The 22,629-nt window shown below is 38.8% G+C and overlaps 1 protein-coding gene across 2 annotated transcripts in view; it reads left to right on the top strand.

Moving 5' to 3' along the window:
- CSTPP1 (centriolar satellite-associated tubulin polyglutamylase complex regulator 1) overlaps nucleotides 1-22,629 on the top strand; it is a 200,703-nt gene that overhangs the window by 24,781 nt on the left and 153,293 nt on the right. For both annotated transcript variants that reach the window (XM_081241018.1, XM_081241019.1), the window contains one exon: nucleotides 14,227-14,329. In XM_081241018.1, coding sequence (XP_081097144.1) covers nucleotides 14,227-14,329 — 103 coding nt within the window. The remainder of the gene's footprint in view (nucleotides 1-14,226; nucleotides 14,330-22,629) is intronic.

Genomic DNA, 22,629 nt, shown 5'->3' on the forward strand with positions numbered 1-22,629 from the left:
CCCGTGTCCCCTGCGTTGGCAGGCGTATTCTTAACCACGGCACCACCAGGGAAGCCCCTCCTTTTGTTTGTTTGTACAAAGAAAAACTTTGGCAATGTGGTTATAGATGGAAATATGGAGAACTTAAGGGATGCACTTGAGCAAGCCCAAGGACTGTCTATTACTGAATCAAGGGTAAAAAGAATGAAGATTGACTTCAATTTCTGTATCTCTAAAATGACTGGAGTTGAATGATACGATCTTAAAGTCCTTCTACTCCTTAAGCTTTTATAATTCAGGAGCAGTGGTGAGAATAGTGACGAAGTGACTGGCTACTGATTGCAAGTTAAGTACAAAAAGAGAGGCCAATGGAACAATCTGTGGAAGGACATAAGTGATTTCATGTCCTGGTGAAGAGGAATAGTGTGTTCAGTAGAAGTTGAGGAGGACAAGGAATTTTCGGGTTGGAATTCGATAGGTCATCATTGTGAAAGAAAACTGACCATGTGCGTCTAGGAAGAGAGATTTGGGTGCTGGATTTTTTTTTTTAACGTGTAGGCCATGAAACCTCAGGGGAGCTATAGATGAGCCTTAGGAGGTTCTTGAATGTTCTAAAATTATACACAGCATATTAAATTATATGCATTTTTCTTTGAGGAAGCATTTGCAGCTTTAATTAGATTCTTATCATGACCTAACAAAAAGCCGCTCACCCTTGAAATATGAGTGATAAAGACTCCAAGTAATTAAAATGGAGAAAAAGTAATAATACACTTCAGTGGTCATGCAGTAGATGAATATAGTCATTGTGATATTTTCAGAGTAAGCTGGATTTCAATCACAAAAGACACAGAAGTAAGGGGTGAGAAAAATGCAAAGAATGGAGAGAAATTTGTCATTAGGCAGCTTTGAGTCTCGGCTTGCCATTATTAACTGTGTGACCTTGGGCAAGTGAATAACTTCATTCAAAAAACCTCAATTTCCTCAGCTGTAAAGTGGGGATAATAAGTAGCTACCTTAAATGGTGGATATGAAGATTAAATGAGATAATGCATGGTAAGCACATAGTATAGTGCTTGGCACATAGTAAGCATTTGGTAAACCTTTCCCCTCACAAAGTTTTTTTTTTTTTTTTTTTTTTCTTTTTGCGGTATGTGGGCCTCTCACTGTTGTGGCCTCTCCCGTTGCGGAGCACAGGCTCCGGACGCGCAGGCTCAACGGCCATGGCTCACGGGCCCAGCCGCTCCGCGGCATGTGGGATCTTCCCAGACCGGGGCACGAACCCGTGTCCCCTGCATCGGCAGGCGGACTCTCAACCACTGCGCCACCAGGGAAGCCCCCACAAAGTTTTAAATTTTCTATATTTATTTTAAGGCCCTTATTGTAGATTTCACTGGGGAGGGCTGGTCCTTAGTAAGTCCATCTTCAGAGAACTACTCAGTGATGCTTACACTCAAGATTATATTAAGTGGTTAGTCTAGAGGCTCTTTCCAATGTAGATTTGCAAGCTGGGTGTATAAAAGTCAGACACTGGACTTGTTGCCTGGCAGCACGTGTCCCTGAGTGGTAGTACATGGCTTGCATTGTAATGTCATCAGTGCAGGGGCCAGCTGGCTGGACGTGTACTGCCACATAGTCTAGGGACTCCATTCCTCAACGAAACAGCCGCCGGCACTAGGGTTAACAGAAAATGACAAACCAGGCATGGGTGAGGGAGGCGCCAGTAGAGCAGCGGGATGTCCTTTGATTTGCTTCTGTTATTTGCATGTCTTTCTTGTGATGTCTGTGAAATGTTCAGAATGACAAAGTTTTTAAAAGACCTGCTGACTCCGCCTGAAAAATGTGAAAAACCTCCCGTTTAGAGACCCATTATGTCCAGCTAGCCTGCATTTTCTATATCTTTTCCTTCATTTTTTATTAATGCAAACATTTGCATGAAGACAGAACCTTTGTTTCTTCAAGAGTTCATCTGCTCCTGCTGCTTACTGGCCCTGCCATGCAAGAGCACAACAGAACCTTTGTTACGCTTTGAGCAAAGCTGTTTATGAACGGTGGCTTACTGAGAACTGCTTCCTGTGCTGTGTGCTTCCATTTTGTCTAAAAGAAAAAAAGAAAATAGTTCTTAGGAGTGAAAAGAATTTGGACTTTCTTTTATTCAAGTGTTGAATGTTGAAATGACAAGTAGCCCCCAAATGTGTGAGGAACTGGTAATTGCATCGAATGCATTTTTTCACTTTACCTTGAACATAATGAGGCTCTTGGTAACAATAGAAGAGACAAGTACTTTCTCACTGGAATAGAGAGACAGAACAGTAAAAAGGCAACAGAAAGAAGGGTTGAGAACAGGACAAAAATGGCTTCCTGTAAGAACCCTAATATTGTAACAGAATGTGTTTTGGCACTTAGTGTTTCCCACCTGGAAGGCACAGTCCTGAAATGGTTGAGTTGAATAAAGAATAACACCGCAGTTTATAAATAGTGATACATTTTATGTACTCATTCAGTAAATATTTGAATGACTGTTATGTGGAAGACACTGAATGATCCTGAGTGTTATAGGGGATAAAAGACAAATGAGTTATGGTACCTATCTGTCTTTAAGGAGCAGGAAGTCTAACAAAGGAGGTAACACGTGTAATAGAAATAACTCTATATCAAAGTAGAAAGTGCCATTGGAAATATTTAGGATAGGTATTTAGGAAGTTCAGGAAAAGGAAGGTTGTTTCTGGCTGGGAGATAATCAGGGAAAGCTTCCTGACCAGGTGGCATTTGAGTTGAGCCTGGCAGGAAAGGTAGGCTTGGACATGGCAACATTGCAACATTCCATTACTCATTTGAGTAATAAGTCAAAAATTATGTGGCTCTGGTAAAATAGATCCAAAGCATATTTTTATAGGGTACTTTGGTGTTTTACACCACCTGTTCTTTTTCATTTTAAAAAAAGTTTAATTAATTAATTAATTTAGTTTTGGCCGTGGCATGTGGGATCTTAGTTCCCTGACTAGGGATTGAACCCGCACCCCCTGCAGTGGAAGCGTGGACCCTTAACCACTGGACCACCAGGGAAGTCCCCACACCATTAATTTAGATGATATGTTAAATGATGGCATGAATTTTCTGTGTAAACTAAACTAGGGCCTCTCTGTCTAGCCTATGCTGTTCCAGTCATTCACCGCATATGACTTTTGTGCGCTTTGGCCTAGGCCTTTAGGCATCTATAAATATCTATGTTAGCATCCTTTACTTTCATAACAAAAATAGAAACTCAAAGGGATTATTGAGCATTATTGTAGCCATATCCCGTAAGCAGGGTGTAGACATAGTTCTGAGTGGGGATTTGACATGTGAGACTCTCATTTGAAAAAGAATCTCCACCTTCATACAGAAGCAGTATCAATCAGAAGAGAGACGATTGGGAATTCTAAGCCCATGAGTCTTCAGCTGCCTTTAATTAGAACTCTTCTGTATCTTTCTGCCACTAGATTAAATGAGACCCTGTTGCTGTTTTATGAGTTATTGTGAGTGCCAACTAATTTTTATGAAATAGTTTGAATGTAAAATGTCAAGTAATTGATAAGTTGTTGCATTAGTACCTTGCTGCATTAATATCACTAATCTGTATGTTCATAGTTAAATTGCATATTACCAAACATAATTGCTGATAATCTGTTAAATGCATGGTTTGCCACAAAGGCTACAACCTTTTTTTTTTTTTTTTTTTTTTTGCGGTATCGGGCCTCTCACTGTTGTGGCCTCTCCCGTTGCGGAGCGCAGGCTCAGCGGCCATGGCTCACGGGCCTAGCCGCTCCGCGGCATGTGGGATCTTCCCGGACCGGGGCACGAACCCATGTCCCCTAGCATTGGCAGGCGGACTCTCAACCACTGCGCCACCAGGGAAGCCCATGGCTACAACCTTTAATGACTATGTAGCACAATTAATTTTCACCCTATAACATTAATACTTCCCTGCCTGACATGACATTATGAGTAGCACATTATGACATTATGATTTCTCCATGTTTGTCAGTTTATAGGTTTTTTTTTTAATTCATGTTGCTTTCTGGAAAATGGTATTGTGAATGTTTATGGAGTTGATTTGATAACTATACTGCTCTATGAGTAACTATTTTTGCAAAGCTTTTGTCATGACAATACTTGGATTCTTCATGTATCCCATAGGTCGTAACTGTGGGAAACTTAAGTGCTACTTTAGATTTCTCTGCATTTAGGCAGTGCATTTTGTTATGGTCAGCTATCTGAGTGCTTTAAGTTTGGATCTCTGTAATAGCTTCCTTAAAAAAAAAAGAAAAAAGATTTCTGTAGTTTCTGGCACTTGAAATTGCAAGACTCAAACGTACTAATTCTGTATTATGAGATTTAGGCTGGGAATACTGAAGCAATAAGATTTAAGTACTTAGCCTTAATTGACATCTGCCCCTCTCCCCGCCACCCCCCCAAAAAAACCCCACCAGTTTTAGGAAGGAGAAGGGAGAGGGGAGGATTAATGGTTGACTAGAAACTGAACATCAAGGGACTCAGCTGTTAACTTGTACAATACCACCGTTGGTTGAAGGAAGTAGACTTTAGTTTTTTGTCTTCTACTTTACATAAAGACCTTTAGTCACCTCTTGTTTTCTGGTTGTCACAGGTGATGTTAACATATGTGTAATGCTTTCTTTGCTCCTGGCTTATCTTTTAGTATTTGAGTTTGACTAGCTGTATAGCAGCACTGTGGTGGTTTGGGTGTCCAAATGCAATGTATTAGTTTTGTCTGTTTTATAACTGTTAATGTAAAAGATCTTTCCTTAATTTGTACATTTGTTCTTAGAAAATTCCATTTGATACGTATGCTCCGTAGCTCTTTAAGGGCTGCAATATAGTGTAGTGCAGACCAAAGGCCTGGATTCAAATCCTGTCTCTGCTGCTTACCAGCCCTTTAACCTTTAGGTAAATTACATGTCTGAGTCTTCCTTTTTTCACCTGTAAAATGGAAATATAATAAAAGTACCCATCTCATAGGATTGTTCTGAGCAGTAAATGAATTATTACCTATAAAATGCTTAGAATGCTGTCTTGCATAGAGAACTTAATAAATGTTGGCTGTCATTTTATTATATTTATAGGTTTAGCTACCATTAAGCAAACTCTGTAATGATCAAGAGCTATTAAAAGAGCGAGGCCTCCTGCATTTATATAAAGGATATTTCTCAAGATATTGATCTGGAAGTTGTGATTCATTTACAGTTTTTTTCTGGGGGCCCAAAGTTAAACTTGACATGCAGCTGTTTTATATTCAGAGCTAGTTAGTGTTTAGAGAAGCTTGATTTGGGGTTAACACTTTTACTTTATTTTTCTCCACCACAAGTTTTAAATTTCTTTTTGTATTATACTGACTATGTTAATTGTGAACTCACAATTTTGGTAAGGGACATAATTAGCTTAAATTAAATATCGTACCAGAACAAAATATAGGGTAATAAGTTTATACACTTGGAGTACAGAAGGCCTGTTTGAACAAGACGCAAAGCACAAAGGGCACAGATAAATACTTTTGATTATATCAACATTTTAAACTTCTGTGCAATGAAAGGTACCAAAAACAAATGAGAAGAAAACCCATAAGGTAGAAAACCCATATTTGCACATATAGAGAATTAGAAAAACCTCCAAATCAAGAAAGAAAAAAGACAACCAGAGAGGAAAATGGGCAAAGGATATTAGCAGATTATTCACAGAAGAGAAATACAAGTAACCATGAAAATATGCTTAACTTTATTTAATTAAGTAATTAAGAAGACTAAACTATTTAAACAACAGTGAGAAACTATTTTATAACTGTTAAATTGGCAAAAATCACAAAGCCTTAGTGAAAACAGTCATAGTGAAAACAGATTTTCTTGTGGTGGGGAGGAATATAAATTGGAATAACGCTTTGTAAAGCAACTGTGTATATATATCTAGTAAACATGAAGATGTGGAAAAAAGGGAATTCTTGTGTACTGTTGTTATGATTGTAAGTTGGTACAGCAACTATGGAAAACAGTACAGAGAATCCTCAAAAAATTAAAAATAGAACTACTACCATGTGATCCAGCAATTCCACTTCTGGGAATATATCCAAAGGAAACAAAAGCACAAAATGGAAAAGGTACCTACATCCCCATGTTCATAGCAACATACTTAACAATAGCCAAGATAGGGAAACAACCTAAGTGTCCATTGATGGATGAATGGATAAAGAAGTTGTGGAAAAAATACACACACACACACACACACACACACACTGGAATATTATTCAGCCATAAAAAATGAGGAAATCCTACCATTTGCAACAACATGGATGGCCCTTAAAGGCATTATGCTGAATGAAATAAGTCAGAAAGAGATAGACAGATACTCTATGATCTCACTTATATGTGGAATATAAAAAAACCCACCAAACTCTGAAAAAAGAGATCAGACATGTGGTTGCCAGAGGCAGAGGGTTGGGGGAGGGAGAATAGGAGGATGGTGGGGGTGATGGTAGGACAGGGTGCAGATTTCCAGGAATAAGGTAAATGAGTCCTGGGGATGTTAAGTACAGCATGATGACTGTTGTTAACACTGCTGTATGATGTATGGGAAAGTTGTTAAGAGAGTAGATCCCAAGAGCTCTTATCCAAGGAGAAATTTTTCTTTTTTTCTTTTCTTCTTTCTTTTTTTTTTTTTTTTTTTTTTTAAATTTATTTATTTATTTATTTATAGCTGTGTTGGGTCTTCGTTTCTGTGTGAGGGCTTTCTCTAGTTGTGGCAAGCGGGGGCCATTCTTCATTGCAGCACGTGGGCCTCTCACTATCGCGGCCTCTCTTGTTGTGGAGCACAGGCTCCAGACGCGCAGGCTCAGTAGTTGTGCCTCACGGGCCTAGTTGCTCCGCGGCATGTGGGATCTTCCCAGACCAGGGCTCGAACCTGTGTCCCCTGCATTGGCAGGCAGATTCTCAACCACTGCGCCACCAGGGAAGCCCTCTCCTTTCTTTTATTGTATCTATGTTTGAAGATGGATGTTAGCTTAACCTATTGCGATAATCATTTCATAGTATATGTAAATCAAGCCATTATGCTGTATTCTTTAAACTTACACAGTAATGTATGTCAATTGTTTCTCAATAAAACTAAAAAAAAAAACTATGAGGATATGTGCATCCTGTGACATGTCCATTCAATTTTGAGATATCTGCCTTAGAAAAACTCTTGCACGTATGCACAGGAAAACAAGTACAACAATGTTCAACCCAGCACAGTTTGCTATAGTGAAAATGTGGGAACAACCTGAGTATTTATCAATAGAGAAGTATTTACCATTGGCAAATAAGTTGGTTCCATATTGTTTCATAAAAGATTTCCAAACATGGTTGAGTGAAAATAGTAAGGTACAGAAAAGTATATGTCATTTACTTAAAAACAAAACCAAGCTCACAAACTGTGTTTATATATTTTTTAAAGTATGAGTACCAAACTGATTGGGAACTGGGATTGGTTTTTAACTTTTTCTATAGTGTTTGAATCTTTAAAAATAATTAAGTATGTAATTATAAATAAACATTTTTTTAAGTTTAAAGATCATGCCAATACTTTATCTGATTTACCAATTGAAGTTTCTTTTCTAGTATTAACAATGGAGAGCCGGCATTTTCTAGATAATACAGTATAAAATGGGACACATTGTAGGTTCTTGGCTTTTTCTTATTTTGTTTTGTTTTTGTTTTTGAGAGCTAGGGTTGAAGTGGAAGGGCATGGGCTTTGGAGTTAAATCTTAAGTTTGAATTCTAGCTCAGCCATTTTTTAAGACTGAGCAGGTTCCTTAACCTCTCTGAGCTTCAAAAAAGTCTATTTCCTACCTCATTGGGTTGTATAAGTATTGCATATGCTGGTTCTCCTCATTTCCCCATCTCCTTTGGTCAAAGGAAATTGGTCTAGTGTGGTCTAAGATCAAAGATGGTCTTGTATGGGTGATAAAATATTTTACCAGAACATACTGTGTCCCTGGATCAGGACATACTAGTAAAGATGGAGGAGGTAAATAATTAGTTTTAGAGGTTTATTAACTTTTTAAACCATTAAGCTATCTATATGTACTTCACAAGATCAAATACTATTATCATGTTAGTGATTTATATATGATATTAAACTTGAAGCTTCTAAACAGTTTACATGACAGGTCGTTGGTTAGCAGGGTTACTTTTCTAATCTCAGAGAACAGTCAATTTAATTCAGCACTTATTTGTGCCAGCCAGCATCTAAATCTCAAGAGGCTTCAAAGACAAAAATGTGTCTCAGAAGGACTCTGGTAAGGGAGAAGGAAGTCAGATTTAAAGTTGAATATATGTATGTACTCTGCTTTTCACTTACACTGCTCTTGCTCTTGTATCTATTAATATCACATATTGTAATTCATGTGAATATTTTCTAGGGAAACTTGTTTATTCTAATACAGGAACTCTGTATAAAATAATAATATAATAAAATGAGTGGTCTAAATGATGTAGGTAGCCTGTCAAGCAAAAATTTTCAAATGGGACCCCTTATCATTTAATTGCAAAATAAATAGCTAATGCTTTGATGGTATTTAGGCTTGGGAAGAGAGTAAAAAGAAATAGTTTTGGACTTTACCCGTATAAATTAGAGCCTCCTGAGTAATTGACGGTTAATAAGTGAATGCTTCCCACAAGTTTAAAGGCTATAGCTGAAATGGGTATAGATTATGTGTATTATCATATGTGTAGGGTTTTATATAGCCCAGGAATCCTTGAAGATAATCTGTAAACATCCTTGGTTAGATGAGCAGAACTTTAAATAAGTGAGTAGGGGGCTATAGTAGGTTGGCCTCTGGGTGTTCATTAATGTTGAAACCCAATGTCTTGTGAGTTGCGATGTTTGGGAGGGATATGTAGTAACAACTGTTATAAAACAACAATAATAAACATAATAGGTAATGTTTATTGCATATTTACTATGTGCCAAGCACTATACTAAGATTATTACATAAGTTATTTACTCCTCACTACAACCTTAGGTGGTAGGTATTATTTCCCAGTTTTACAGAAAAGGGCAGAGAGATTAGGTAATTTGCTTCAAGTCACACAGCTAATAAGTACCAGAGCTAGAAATCAAATCCAGGTCAGCCTGACTCCAGAGCCCATGTTCTTAACCATTGCAATAAATTGCTATGTTGTTTTAATCTGGTAAAATTAGTATGTAGCAAAAATAACATAATCATTAATATGTTACCTTCTGTGTATATCAAATGTATTCTAAAGAAGCAGTTTATTATTAGACATAGTCTTAATGTCATACCCATTTTATAGCAAGAGTGACTGGTATATAGAGATTAAGTGATCAGCAGGAAGTGATTCAACGGAGAACCAAGAAGTTTCTGATGCACAATTGCTTTCACTCGTAAGGTTCATATAAAGATCATACAGTATTTACTTATCTTTTTTTTTTTTTTTTTGTGGTAAGCAGGCTTCTCACTGTTGTGGCCTCTCCCGTTGCGGAGCACAGGCTCCGGACGCGCAGGCTCGGCGGCCATGGCTCACGGGCCCAGCCGCTCCGCGGCATGTGGGATCTTCCCGGACCGGGGCACGAACCCGGCAGGTGGACTCTCAACCACTGCGCCACCAGGGAAGCCCTATTTACTTATCTTTTACTTAGTGCAGTGCAGTGCAGTCTGAGATAAGCACTTATAGCTTCAGTACAATGCACTGAAATATCTAAGTAAAAGATAAGTAAACACTGTATGATCTTTCTATGAACCTTGTGAATGATGCTATCTGAGCAAGACATGGACTCTTGGGCCTTAGTGTGGATTTCAGAACAATAGAGCATATTGGTTCATCTCAGAAAACTTAATCCTGGTCTTGTGGAAATCACAGCAAAGCAGAAGAGAAAAAGCCAATCTGAAATGCTTTTCCTTTTCCAAGAGGGCAGCTAAGGTGCCCAGATATCTTTGCCTTCCAGGGGTGCAGGTGTGCAGTTTTTATTCTTTAATCATTCACATAAATTAAAGCTTATTCTTTTGCATTTAAAAAGTAACATGAAATGACACCCTCCATGTTTTATTGCCAGACAAGAGCTTTGAACTTCTGTCTCGCTGAAGTTTGGTAAAGTACAAGGAATTTTCCATGGCTGGGTGGTACCCTTAACCACAGAAGGAACATTGGAATGATAAGAGCTGCACATGAAGGAAACCACTAGGGAGCAGCAATTTAGAGAGAGCTCTTTGCACTTGGCTTGTGTGAAATTCTCAGGGAGGAACTTCTTCCTACCTCTGCTGGCTCTTCTTAGCTCCTTCGCTTCGCGCACAGATGAAAAGAGCACTAGGGCTTTCTGTTTCTACTTTCCGAACTAGGAATGGGTGGGGTGAATACTTTGTGGTGGGGTGGTTCTTTGTAAGAAACTTTGAAATTTGGGGACAAGTTTTAACTTCACACAAATGCTGATTAGCATGCATACCTATGCGGGTGGGGACAGGATATACACATACACACTCACATACACACATATGAATTCACATGGACACAAGTGGACCACATCTCTCAGATGATTTTACTATCAACATACACCCCTGCTTTTGTGCTCTGTAAAATGAAGATCATATTTATTTCTAAAACTGATTTTATAAAGTGTCAGTGATGAGGCAGTGTGGTGTATAGTGTTAAGAGCATGGGTTCTTGGTAGGACACACCTTGGTTTGAATCTTGGCTTCTCTTCTCACTAGCTGTGTGATCTTGAGCAAGTTACTTTAATTCTATAAATCTCAGTTCTCCCATTTGTAAAACAGAAACATGATCAAAATATCTATCATAGGATTGTTGTGAAGACTAAATAAAATCATTCATGTAAAACAATTAGCACAGTCTCTGGCCCATTGTTGTTCATTAAGTTGCACAGGTCCTCAAAATTGGTAGAGCTGTTATTATCATTATTATATGTAATATTAAACTCTAAATGTCTGATTGGTAGCTGAATGTTAAATAAATATAGTCCTTTATTTATATTTGTTTTCTTTTTTCCTTTCCCCTCTCCCCCCCTGCTTTTTTTTTTTTTTTTTTTCTCATGCAAAGTCTGTTTTCCAGAAAAGTCCTCTTTTTTTTGAGGAGGACAAAAGTACTTTGATTTTAACTGCTCTGAAAACATTTCTCCCTTAAAGAGCTTTCACATTGACTTTTACTCCCTGGAGCTAAGGGAGGAGAAGCAGCAGGATTTGCTTCTAAGTAGAGCTCTTTCATTTCTACCATCAAAAAACAAAACAAACAACCAAACCAAAAAACAAAACAAACAAACAAACAAACAAAACCACCCCTAATCTTGTAGTAGCCTTAGGTAGATCTAAGTCATAAAAGCCTACATAGCTCAAGGAAGAAATCTTTTTGTAAGACCAGGATAAGTGAGTGGAATAAGGGAAGGAAACTCAGAGGTGAAAGTATACCTGATTTTAATGTTGGTTTGGCCATTTTTTTCTTCCCAATTTCATATATGCTTAATTATAAAACAATTAATGCCAGAAATCGTCTTTTTTTTTTTTTTTTTGGCCATGCCACGTGGCTTGCAGGATCTTAGTTCCCTGACCAGGGATTGAACCCAGGGCCAACAGCAGTGGAAGCACCGAGTCCTAACCACTGGACCGCCAGGGAAGTCCCAAGAGATTGTCATGTGTTATCTCACGACTTCACTGTCAGTTTTGGTCATTTCTTAGCGAAATAGTTTTCCAGTTGGATGAACTGTTGATGAAGCACTGGTTTTGTTTTCACATCTTTTTCTGAGGTCAGGGTTAGAGAATGTTTGTGGTAGCTGATAGTTGTTAGCTTTGGGAAGCACTCATATTGATAGAATAGGTCATGGAATGTAAACATGTCATTCATCTGGACTTTAGGCTGGTGTAAACATGGTGAAACTTTAGGTAACCACTGTCAAATAAAGACTCACTTGAGTACAGCTTGGGTAGATAAACTTATTTGCTTTATAAGTCTTACTAAACTACCAGGACTTCAGGAATGTTTTTTTGAAGTACCTATTTTTACAACTTTTAGGTAATTCTTTCATATTTTCCTGAAGGATGAAAATGTGAAAGAGGCAAACGGCCATCTCAGTAACAACTCTGTGGAGCTGCTTTTGGCAGGATATTTATTACTTTTGGGTTTTTTGTTCTTACTGTTCCAGACGAAAGTTGTTTTGTTTGTTTTGCTTTTTTTAAAAAAATAGGATGGTAAATGGAAGTACTGAATTGGAAGTTTCTATATGAAGTGTGCCAGGATACCACTGTTATACCTAAAGACAAAACTCAGGGAAGGGGAACAGGCATTTGGTGAGCACCTGCTCTATTAGAAGCTCTGCTGTATTACTGAAGTAAACCTCCAATAGCCCTTTGACATAGGCTTTTAATAAAATATGTTATCGAGAAAACCAGGTATTGTGGTTTATGAATAGTAACGGTATTATTATCCACAGGAAATAGGCTTGCAGAATAATTTGCTCAAGGTCACACAGCTAGCATTTGGTGGGGCTGAGAATGGAACTCAAGTGTCTTGGAACTCCAAAGCCCAAGTTCTTAACCAGTGATTCTTAAACTACATCAGAAACATCAAGGGTACCTGTTAAAAATTACTGGGCTCCAGTTAGAATTTTAAGGTCACCAAGTCTGAGATATTGTCAGATGATCAATCTGTATTTTAACAGGGTGTCTCAAGGGATTCAGATCAAGAAGTTGATTGACCATGTTTTGAGAAAGAATTAAATTATGTTTCTTTCATCACTTATATGTGGAATCTAAAATATGATACAGGGACTTCCCTGGTGGTGCAGTGGTTAAGAATCGCCTGCCAATGCAGGGGACATGGGTTCGAGCCCTGGCCCGGGAAGATCCCACATGCCACGGAGCAGCTAAGCCCGTGCGCCACAACTACTGAGCCTGCACTCTAGAGCTCACAAGCCACAACTATTGAGCCCACGTGCCACAACTACTGAAGCCCACAGGCCTAGAACCTGTGCTCCACAACAAGAGAAGCCGCTGCAATGAGAAGCCCGCACACCGCAACGAAGAGTAGCCCCCGCTCGCGACAACTAGAGAAAGCCCGCATGCAGCAGCGAAGACCCAATGCGGCCAAAAAATAAATAAATAAATGTCTAAAAAAAAAAGTAAAATAAATTATGATACAAATGAACTTATTTACAAAACAGAAACAGACCCACAGAAATAGATGACAAACTTACAGTTACCAAAGGGGAAGGGGGAAGGGATAAACTAGGAGTTTGGAATTAGCAAATACAAACTACTATACATAAAATAGATAAACAACAAGGTTCTACTGTATAACACAGGAAACTATATTCGATCTCTTGTAATAGCCTATAATGGAAAAGAATATGAAAAAGAACATATATATATAACTGAATCACTTTGTTGTACACCAGAATCTAACACAACACTGTAAATTAACTGTACTTCAATTTATAAATAAATTAATTAATTAAACTAAATAATGTTTCTTTCCACACTTGATAAAGAAGAAAACAGGTGCAGATTAAATAACTATCCAAGATTAAGCTATCAGACAGAGCCATCATTCCAACCCAGGTCTGTCTAATTCTACTACTCATCACACCCTGTATTACAAGCCCATGATTAAGTCACACATTTACCCGTCACAACAAATGTAGAAAACATGATTTCTGATAAACCGGGCCACACAGATTTCATGGTCTTATTATTTACTAAGGTTAATAACTTATGACAGCTTTACTGAAATCTTCATGGTCCTTAAACTTTTTCAGTGACTTTTTTTTTAATTAAAGAATTGAGTTTTCCTTGCAGTCAGATCATCCATGTTTCAGGCATAGAATCATTACTCCCTGGGATAAGTTTCTGGGACATGCAGAAGTGGAAGAGGGTGGAAGGAGGTACGAAGAAAGAATTCCCAGGTGCATCTGCTAAATGGTGCTAAAGCTCCTCACCCTAATCACTGAAATGAGGAGTGAAGGGTTGATATTAATACTAACAGCCAATCACATGGCAATAGGTTATGTTCTACAGCATCTCCCATTCTACCCATTGAGACCAACTCAGTTAGGGCCAGCAAGTTTGGTTTGCCTATTCCAGTCCACTTCCTAGAACAGAACCAACACCTTGATTGACTTTCATGGCCTACTGGGATTGGAAGGACTTTTTTTTTGTATCCCTCTCACTTTCTCTTTCTGTCTTTGTTTTTGTAGCCCAGCGCCATGTCCTCACATACATGGAGGATGCAGTATGCCAGCTGCTAGAGAACAAGGAAGATATTAGCCAATATGGCATTGCCAGGTTCTTCACTGAATAGTAAGTACATGAGTGCTTTGCCTATAGCGTGGGCCCAGAGGAGGCTTTTGGAAGCAGGCAAGATACATGAAAAGTAGAGCAGGACAATGCTGATTATGTAGTGGCAGTGAATGCTTAGTTTTGGTAGACTGATTGAGGGCTGCCCAAACAGGTTTTGGAACATGCCTTTGGTGCAGCTAGTTTTGTCCAATGATAAGTCTCATGAGTGGTGTTAACTATAAAAGTTCAACTGCTGCTTGTTTGATCTATTAGATCTGTTTTTTTTAGGTTCCTCGTATAATTTTTAACTTTCCCTGTTATTCAGAATATTCACTCTGATTTCCTTTAGTCAGTGTTCCTTTAGCCTGTGTTTTTCTTGGCTGGCTTTTTTCATGGAAATGCTTAGGATGATATTCCTCTGCAGTTTTCTTTCTACAGGATGCTGTGTCAATCACTTAATGATTTAAGATTATTTCTAGAGGCAGGACATCTTTCACAGATTATATCTTTGAGGAGTAGTGTTTCTTTATAAAGTATGCTTGGAGGGCTTCCCTGGTGGCGCAGTGGTTGAGAGTCCGCCTGCCGATGTAGGGCACGCGGGTTCGTGCCCCGGTCCGGGAAGATCCCACATGCCGCGGAGCAGCTAGGCCCGTGAGCCATGGCCGCTGAGCCTGCGCGTCCGGAGCCTGTGCTCCACAACGGGAGAGGCCACAACAGTAAGAGGCCCGTGTACCAAAAAAAAAAAAGTATGCTTGGAGTGTGTAAAAGTCAAAATGATTATTTTTTAATTTATTAAAAAATTGTTTTCTTCAAGTTTTATGGAGACATAATTGACGTATAGTACTGTCTAAGTTTAAGGTGCATGGCATAATGATTTGATTTACATACATCATGAAGTGATTATCATAATAAGTTTAGTGAACATCCATCATCTTATATAGATAGATAATTAAAGAAATAGAAAAAAACTTTTTTCTTTTGATGAGAACTCTTAGGATTTACTCTCTTAACAATTTTCATTTGTAACATGCAGCAGTGTTAATTATATTTATCATCTTGTACATTATTACATCCCTAGTACTTGTTTACCTTATAATTGGAAGTTTTGACTGCCTTTATCCAATTCCTCCTATCCCCCACCCACCTCTGATGACCTGAAATCTGATCCCTTTTTCTATGAGTTTGTTTGTTTTTGAATTATTGACCTATAACACTGTTAGCTCCTGTTACACAACATAGTGATTTGATACTTCTATACATTTGAAACTGATCACTGCAATAAGTCTAGTTGTGATAGTTCACCATACAATGATATTACATAGTTTTTTGTTTTTGTTTCTTTTTTAGGTATTACATAGTTATTGACCATATTCCCCACACTGTACATTTCATACCCATAAGTCATTTATTTTGCAACTGAAATCTCTTAATCTCTCTTACCTATTTCTTTCTTTTTGGTATCACAGAACTGTTTTTAGGCTGAATGAAATAATCAGTTTAAAATACCTTGGTCTTCATGAAAGGATATGCTAAAGAAATACAAAAAATTATTTTTGTTACCAAAATGCCAACATATTTATATAATATGTTGAATAATATAAGAATAATATATATGTTATATAATAATATATATGTTATTATATATAACATAATAATATATGTTATATGTTATATATGTTTATATATAAACACATATGTTATATATAACATAATAATATATGTTATACGTTATATATATGTTTATATAATATGTTGAATAATACAAGAAGACAAATGTCTTCTTTTTCCTTTTTTTCTGGTTTATTGTAAGCATTCTAAAAAAGGAAGAATAGCCTCTTATAGGCTTCTACTTATGGTGCATCATGAGCTCAAGTCCATCCTCCTTGAAAACAATTTCTTTTTCCTTTCTGTTCTCCAGAGGTTCCTTGAAGATCAGACATCTCTTCTAATGGCCTTAACTTGGGTTGCTGTTAGGGGAATTCTTGACTCCCCCTAGCTCTTTTGCTGAGCTATAAGTCTTGCAAACAAAATCTAGATTTCTTATGGATTAGAATTTCAAGTTCCTGGGAAAAACAGGCTTTCCAGGATCAGAGCTGGTCCCTTCTCTTCTCCCAGTCTTCTAAAGGAGGGTGAAGTAGAGCAAGGAATCTCGCTTGTTCTCGAGGTATGGGCTGAAGCAAATGAGGTGGGCTGGGAATAAAGACTGAGATGGAATAGACTTGCTTGCTTTTACAGAACTGACAAGCCTAGGGGTCAAGTTTCTAGGCTATTTAATCTGTACGAGCACCCTTGAGGCTCCTTGCCAAATGAAATATGATTCTTCTGGGGACAATGCTTCATCCTGGCTTTTTTCATTTTACTCTATTCTCCCTCCCCCGTCTCCTTTATAAGTCTTTTCCCTACTGTGCTGGTTCCTTGAGGGTAGGCATCATTTCTTCTTCAGCCCTGTATTCCCAATACCTGGCATGATGCTTATTATATGATAGGTGTTAGGTAAATGTTGAATCTACAGCTGTATCTGTATTTTAGGTTATTGTATATTATCCACTCTTATTCTTGGTCTTATTATGAATAAGGACCGTCCCTTGTTCTTTCTGTCTTTTTTCTTGATTCTTTTTGATAAAGTTCTATATCCTGCCATTTAAGAAGCTGTATACCGGAATTCCCTGGCGGTCCAGTGGTTAGGACTCCACACTTACACTATAGGGGGCACGGGTTAGGTCCCCGATCGGGAACTAAGATCCCATATGCCGCGCGGCACAGCAAAAAAAAAAAAAAGCTGCATACCATGTATATAGCACTCCAAAAGTGAACCCGCTGGTGTATGTAACTAATACCGAACTCTAGTAAGGCTTATAACTGTTTCCAAATGCTATTGACTATAGCTTTTATCTTTTACTGCTTTTATCTAGCATTACACTGTTGGGAAAAAAATCTTAAAACTTTTTTCCACAGTGCTGATAGAAATCTAGTTGCCAAGTGAGCAGTTTCTTGTCCTTAGAAAACTAAAAATTACATAATCTATGTGAATGGCACATACCTGACATTTTTTTAATAGATCTTTATTGGAGTATAACTGCTTCACAATACTGTGTTAGTTTCTGTTGTACAACAAAGTGAATCAGCCATATGCATGCACATGTCCCCATATCCCCTCCCTCTTGAGCCTCCCTCCCACCCTCCCTATCCCACCCCTCTAGGTCATCGCAAAGCACCGAGCTGATCTCCGTGTGCTATGCTGCTGCTTCCCACTAGCTATTGAACATTTGGTAGTGTGTATATGTCGATGTTACTCTCACTTCGCCTTAGCTTCCCCCTCCCAAGCCCCCCGACCGTGTCCTCAAGTCCATTCCCTATGTCTGTGTCTTTATTCCTGCCCTGCCGCATCAGTACCATTTCTTTTTTTTTTTTAGATTCCATATATATGCATTAGCATACAGTATTTGTTTTTCTCTTTCTGACTTACTTCACTCTGTATGACAGACTCTAGATCCATCCACATCACCACAAATAATTCAATTTCGTTTCTTTTTATGGCTGAGTAATATTCCATTGTATATATGTGCCTCATCTTCTTTATCCATTCATCTGTTGATGGACACTTAGGTTGCTTCCATGTCCTGGCTATTATAAATACTGCTGCAATGAACATTGTGGTACATGTCTCTTTTTGAATTATGTTTTTCTCAGGGTATATGCCCAGAAGTGGGATTGCTACGTCATATGGTAGTTCTATTTTTAGTTTTTTAAGGAACCTCTGTGCTGTTCTCTGTAGTGGTTGTATCAATTTACATTCCCACCAACACTGCAGGAGGGTTCCCTTTTCACCACACCCTTTCCAGCATTTACTGTTTCTAGATTTTTTGGTAATGGCCATTCTACCTGACGTTTCTATGACTCTAAAACACCATATTGGCCTGAGGCAAATTATTTTAAGAGGTGAGCCAGCATCAAAGCTCCAAAATCCTTAAAAAAAAACCCCAAAAAACAAAACTCAACTTGAAAGGTGTGCGTATATGATTGAATAGGAAGTAGTATTTGGTAGACAAGGAGACCTGAATGGTAGAAGCTCCTGATTTTCCTTTGATTGTGAATTTATCTACTGAAAATCCTTTTTTTGCAGACCTCAGTTTTGTATTGATTTATAGAAGCATAATGAAGTGAAAAGAGCTCTGCCCTGGGAGGAAAAAGAGCTCCTATCCTTGTAAGTCCTCACTCCATAATCTTGGGAAAATTTCTGAAATTTTCTTTCTTTCTTTTTTTTGGGGGGGGGCTGTGTTGGGTCTTCGTTACTGCACATGGGCTTTCTCTAGTTGCAGTAAGTGGGGGCTACTTTTCATTGAGGTGCGCGGGCTTCTCATTGCAGTGGCTTCTCTTGTTGCGGAGCTTGGGCTCTAGGCTCACAGCCTTCAGTAGTTGCAGCACGCGGGCTCAGTAGTTGTGGAGCATGGGCCCTAGAGCACGCAGGCTTCAGTAGTTGTGGCTTGTGGGCTCTCGAGCGCCAGCTCGGTGGTTGTAGCACGCTGGCTTAGTTGCTCTGTGGCATGTGGTCTGTGGCATGTGGGATCTTCTCGGACCAGGGATCGAACCCATGTCCCCTGCATTGGCAGGTGGATTCTTAACCACTGTGCCACCAGAGAAGTCCCTCTGAAATTTTCTGGGCTTCAGTTGCCTCATCTGTGAAATGAGTATAATAAACTCTAATGTGCTAATAAAAATAACGTAATAATTATATATTATAATAAAAAATGTTTTATTAAACTCATACTATGTTTCAGCAGCTATAATTCTTTGAAGTAGGTAATATTATTATCTCTATTTTATAGATGAGGAAACTGAGGCTCAGAAAAGTTAAAACAGCTTCTTTAAGTTCACAAGCTAACACAGGACAGAATTAGGAACCAAGCCTCATCTGCAGTATTACAAAGGCCACTATTCTGTACCGTCTCCAAGTCGCTATAATGCCTAATGTTGCTGGAGGCCTAACCAGATAATAATATGAGATCTCTTCTAGCTATGGTTTCTGGATTCTTTGAAATTTCCCTTATGGACTGTACTTCATACAGTTTATCACATAGCTTTGTCTGGCGACCTCAGTTCATTGCCATTTAAATGTTTTATATTGTCCTTTTGGAGGGGATACAATTGGAGCTGTCTCTAAACAATAGGAAACATAATTTTTTTCTTTAAAATGTGTTAAGTGTGCACTTCCATCTCTCAGTTTCAAGTTCAGACATTGAGATTTTCATACATGTAATGGTGGATAATTTACCTTTGAACAATGATAAAAATACTCTTCAAAATTGTTTTTGGGGGGCTTCCCCAGTGGCGCAGTGGTTGGGAGTCCGCCTGCCGATGCAGGGGACACGGGTTCGTGCCCTGGTCCGGGGGGATCCCACTTGCCGCGGAGCGGCTGGGCCCGTGAGCCATGGCCGCTGGGCCTGCGCGTCCGGAGCCTGTGCTCCGCAGCGGGAGAGGCCACGGCAGTGGGAGGCCCGCGTGCCGCAAGAAAAAAAAAAAAAAAAAAAATTGTTTTTGGAAGGTTTTTCTGCTGATTTTCTTCTGTGGATCGGCTTTGCCCTCTCACCTGTGCTGTCACTCCTTGGTGCTTGGTGTTTTCCAACAAACCCATGATTGTTCCAGCAAATCTGGATAAGCTGTAAAACATGAGGAGCTAAGCTGAACTGTGTGTGTGTGTGCGTGTGCGTGTCTGCAAGACTGTGAGCTCTTCAGATCGTGTCCTTCTGGACGCTCTTGAAAGAAGTATACGAAATCCCATAGGATTTTCTTGCATGTTGTGTGTAACCTCTACCTCTGAATGCCATCTTTCAACCAATGAAAGGTAAAAGGACTTAATATTTAGAGGTGCCGCTCTAAGAATAGACCAAGTGTCGGCACGGGGTCAGGACCTCTGAAGAAGTACAGACAAGAAAATGAGGCTAGAGTAGCTGTAACTTAGAAACCACAGCAGAGTGTGACCAGGTTCTTGTGGTAAAGATAAAATGAGAAATGTGGTTTTTTAGGACATTGGAAAATAATGATGAGAGGAAAAACAGGCTGAAATCTGAGAATTCCTATCACATTTGGGAACCCTTCTTCCCAGGCTGAATTGTTAGTTACAACACTGTGGCATCAGAGAGCTTGACCTCCACATACTAATATAGAAAAGAATGATACTCTGTGGTCTTGGTTGGTGGGCCCAGGAGGACTCTTTTTTTATAATCAAGTGTCTTGTTTTTGTTTTTTTTAAATGATGATTTTACCTTCCTAGGGAAGTTTTCATGATGACTGTTTTGGTTTCAAGTACGTATACAGATATCCTTCATTGATGGAAGTTTTTTTTAAGGATATGTGAGAATATAAGACAGCATTCCTTCATGAATTCATTCATTCAGTAATTATTTTTGAGCACCTACTGTGTGCCTGTGTGTATTTGGAAGTGAAGAAGATATAGTGGTGAACAAGACAAATAAGGTAATTACCCTCATGAACCTAGCTGTTTAGTGAGGGAGATAGTCAATAAACAAGTAAACTGACGATGACGACAATAGCTAATAGTTAATAAATACTTGCTATGTGCTGGGCATGGTTCTAAGCATATAACATGTATTATCTCATTTAATTCTCAAAATACTATGAGGAGGAATATTAGTATTATCTTCATTTTATACGTTAGGAAATTCAGGCACACAAAAGTAACATTCCCGAGGTTACACAGCTGATAAGTGTAACAAGATAAACAACAAGGAAGTAACTAGGATAATGTGATATATAGGATGGCCGGGAAGGCCCCTTGGAGGAGATGGCATTTGAGGGCTTATCCCATGGAATGACTGGCTCATCCCATTTGAGAGCCGATAAGTTATCTCAGCTCAGGTGACCTACCTTCTTTTTGTCCACCTTTATTACCTAGGCTTTCTGTGTCCAAAAAAGATAATTTGATTGATTTTATGTGCTGCTTCTCAGAGTGGAATACCCTTAATAGACAGTAGTCATAGAAAGCTATCTTAGGGCTTCCCTGGTGGCACAATGGTTGAGAGTCCGCCTGCCGATGCAGGGGACACGGGTTCGTGCCCCGGTCCGGGAAGATCCCACATGCCGCGGAGCAACTAGGCCCGTGAGCCATGGCCGCTGAGCCTGCGCGTCCTGAGCCTGTGCTCCGCAACGGGAGAGGCCACAACAGTGAGAGGCCCGCGTACCGCAAAAAAAAAAAGAAAGCTATCTTACAGGTAATTGGCCTCCCTCATGCATTGCTCATATATAATAAGTAAAAATAATAAAATAATCAGTCATAAAATTATTTGTGTTATCTAATATATAGTATAAATATGGAGATGGAAGTATTTATCAATCTTTGGAAAAAGAACATTAATAATTCCATTGTGATACATATTAATTATCAGAATTCAGTTGGGAACTTACATGCTTTTTTATATACTCTTGTAGTAAAAGGTACCAGCCTCAAATTCCTTTTTTTATTGTTTTAATTAGAATAAGTCCATGAAATGTGAACTTCATTAATTCACTCTTGGAGAAAAAAAGGAGATTCCAATAGTGCATATTCTTAAATCACTTAAAATGTAACTTAATGAAAGCAATGCAGATTATAAAATATGTATTATTTCTTCTTTTTTAAAACAGGTGCTCTAAGCCCTATGAAAGATGACCCACTTCTCTCCTCAGTAATCTAGAACGGTCAGGGTGTAAACTTTCAGTTCTAAAATTGGCAAATTTTTTAGGATTATCCACCACCCAGCATATAAGTAATGTTTTGGGTTCTTCTTGTGCCCATGGTAACGGAGGAGTGGATTTGGAGCAACAAGAAACACATCAGAACAAACTAGGAACTCACTGATTTCCAGGCTCATAGCTTTGAATGGGGGGTGGACTTAAGACTTCTCTGGGCCATTTCTGCTCCATGTTTTCCCAATTTATTGTTGTTAAATTGAGTCAAAATGTGGTATGGTGAAGGAATGGTGACTAATCCTATCATTGTCTTCTTCAAAAGGTGTAGTGCTTCTCCCGGCCTACCCCTCACCCCCATCTTTTTTCCATAGTTCAGTTCTTAGCTGGAGTTGACACACTGTAACAGAAAATTATCCATTTTTCATTGTCAACATCTGGATTCTCAGACTCAGATAATTGCCAGGAATAGATTTTGCCATAGCTGAAGCAATCCTATCCTCACTGTTATCGGCCCAGGCATTTCTGTTAAGCCATCATTTGTGAAATCTATAGAGGATTCTGGTTCTTTTCCATATTACCAGAGGTATCTTATAGCAAAAGGACACCAGGGAAACATAGTGGTGAGTTGAGAGTCA

This window comes from Mesoplodon bidens (genome assembly GCF_964165515.1).
Source record: "Mesoplodon bidens genome assembly, chromosome: 7".
NCBI lineage: Eukaryota > Metazoa > Chordata > Mammalia > Artiodactyla > Ziphiidae > Mesoplodon > Mesoplodon bidens.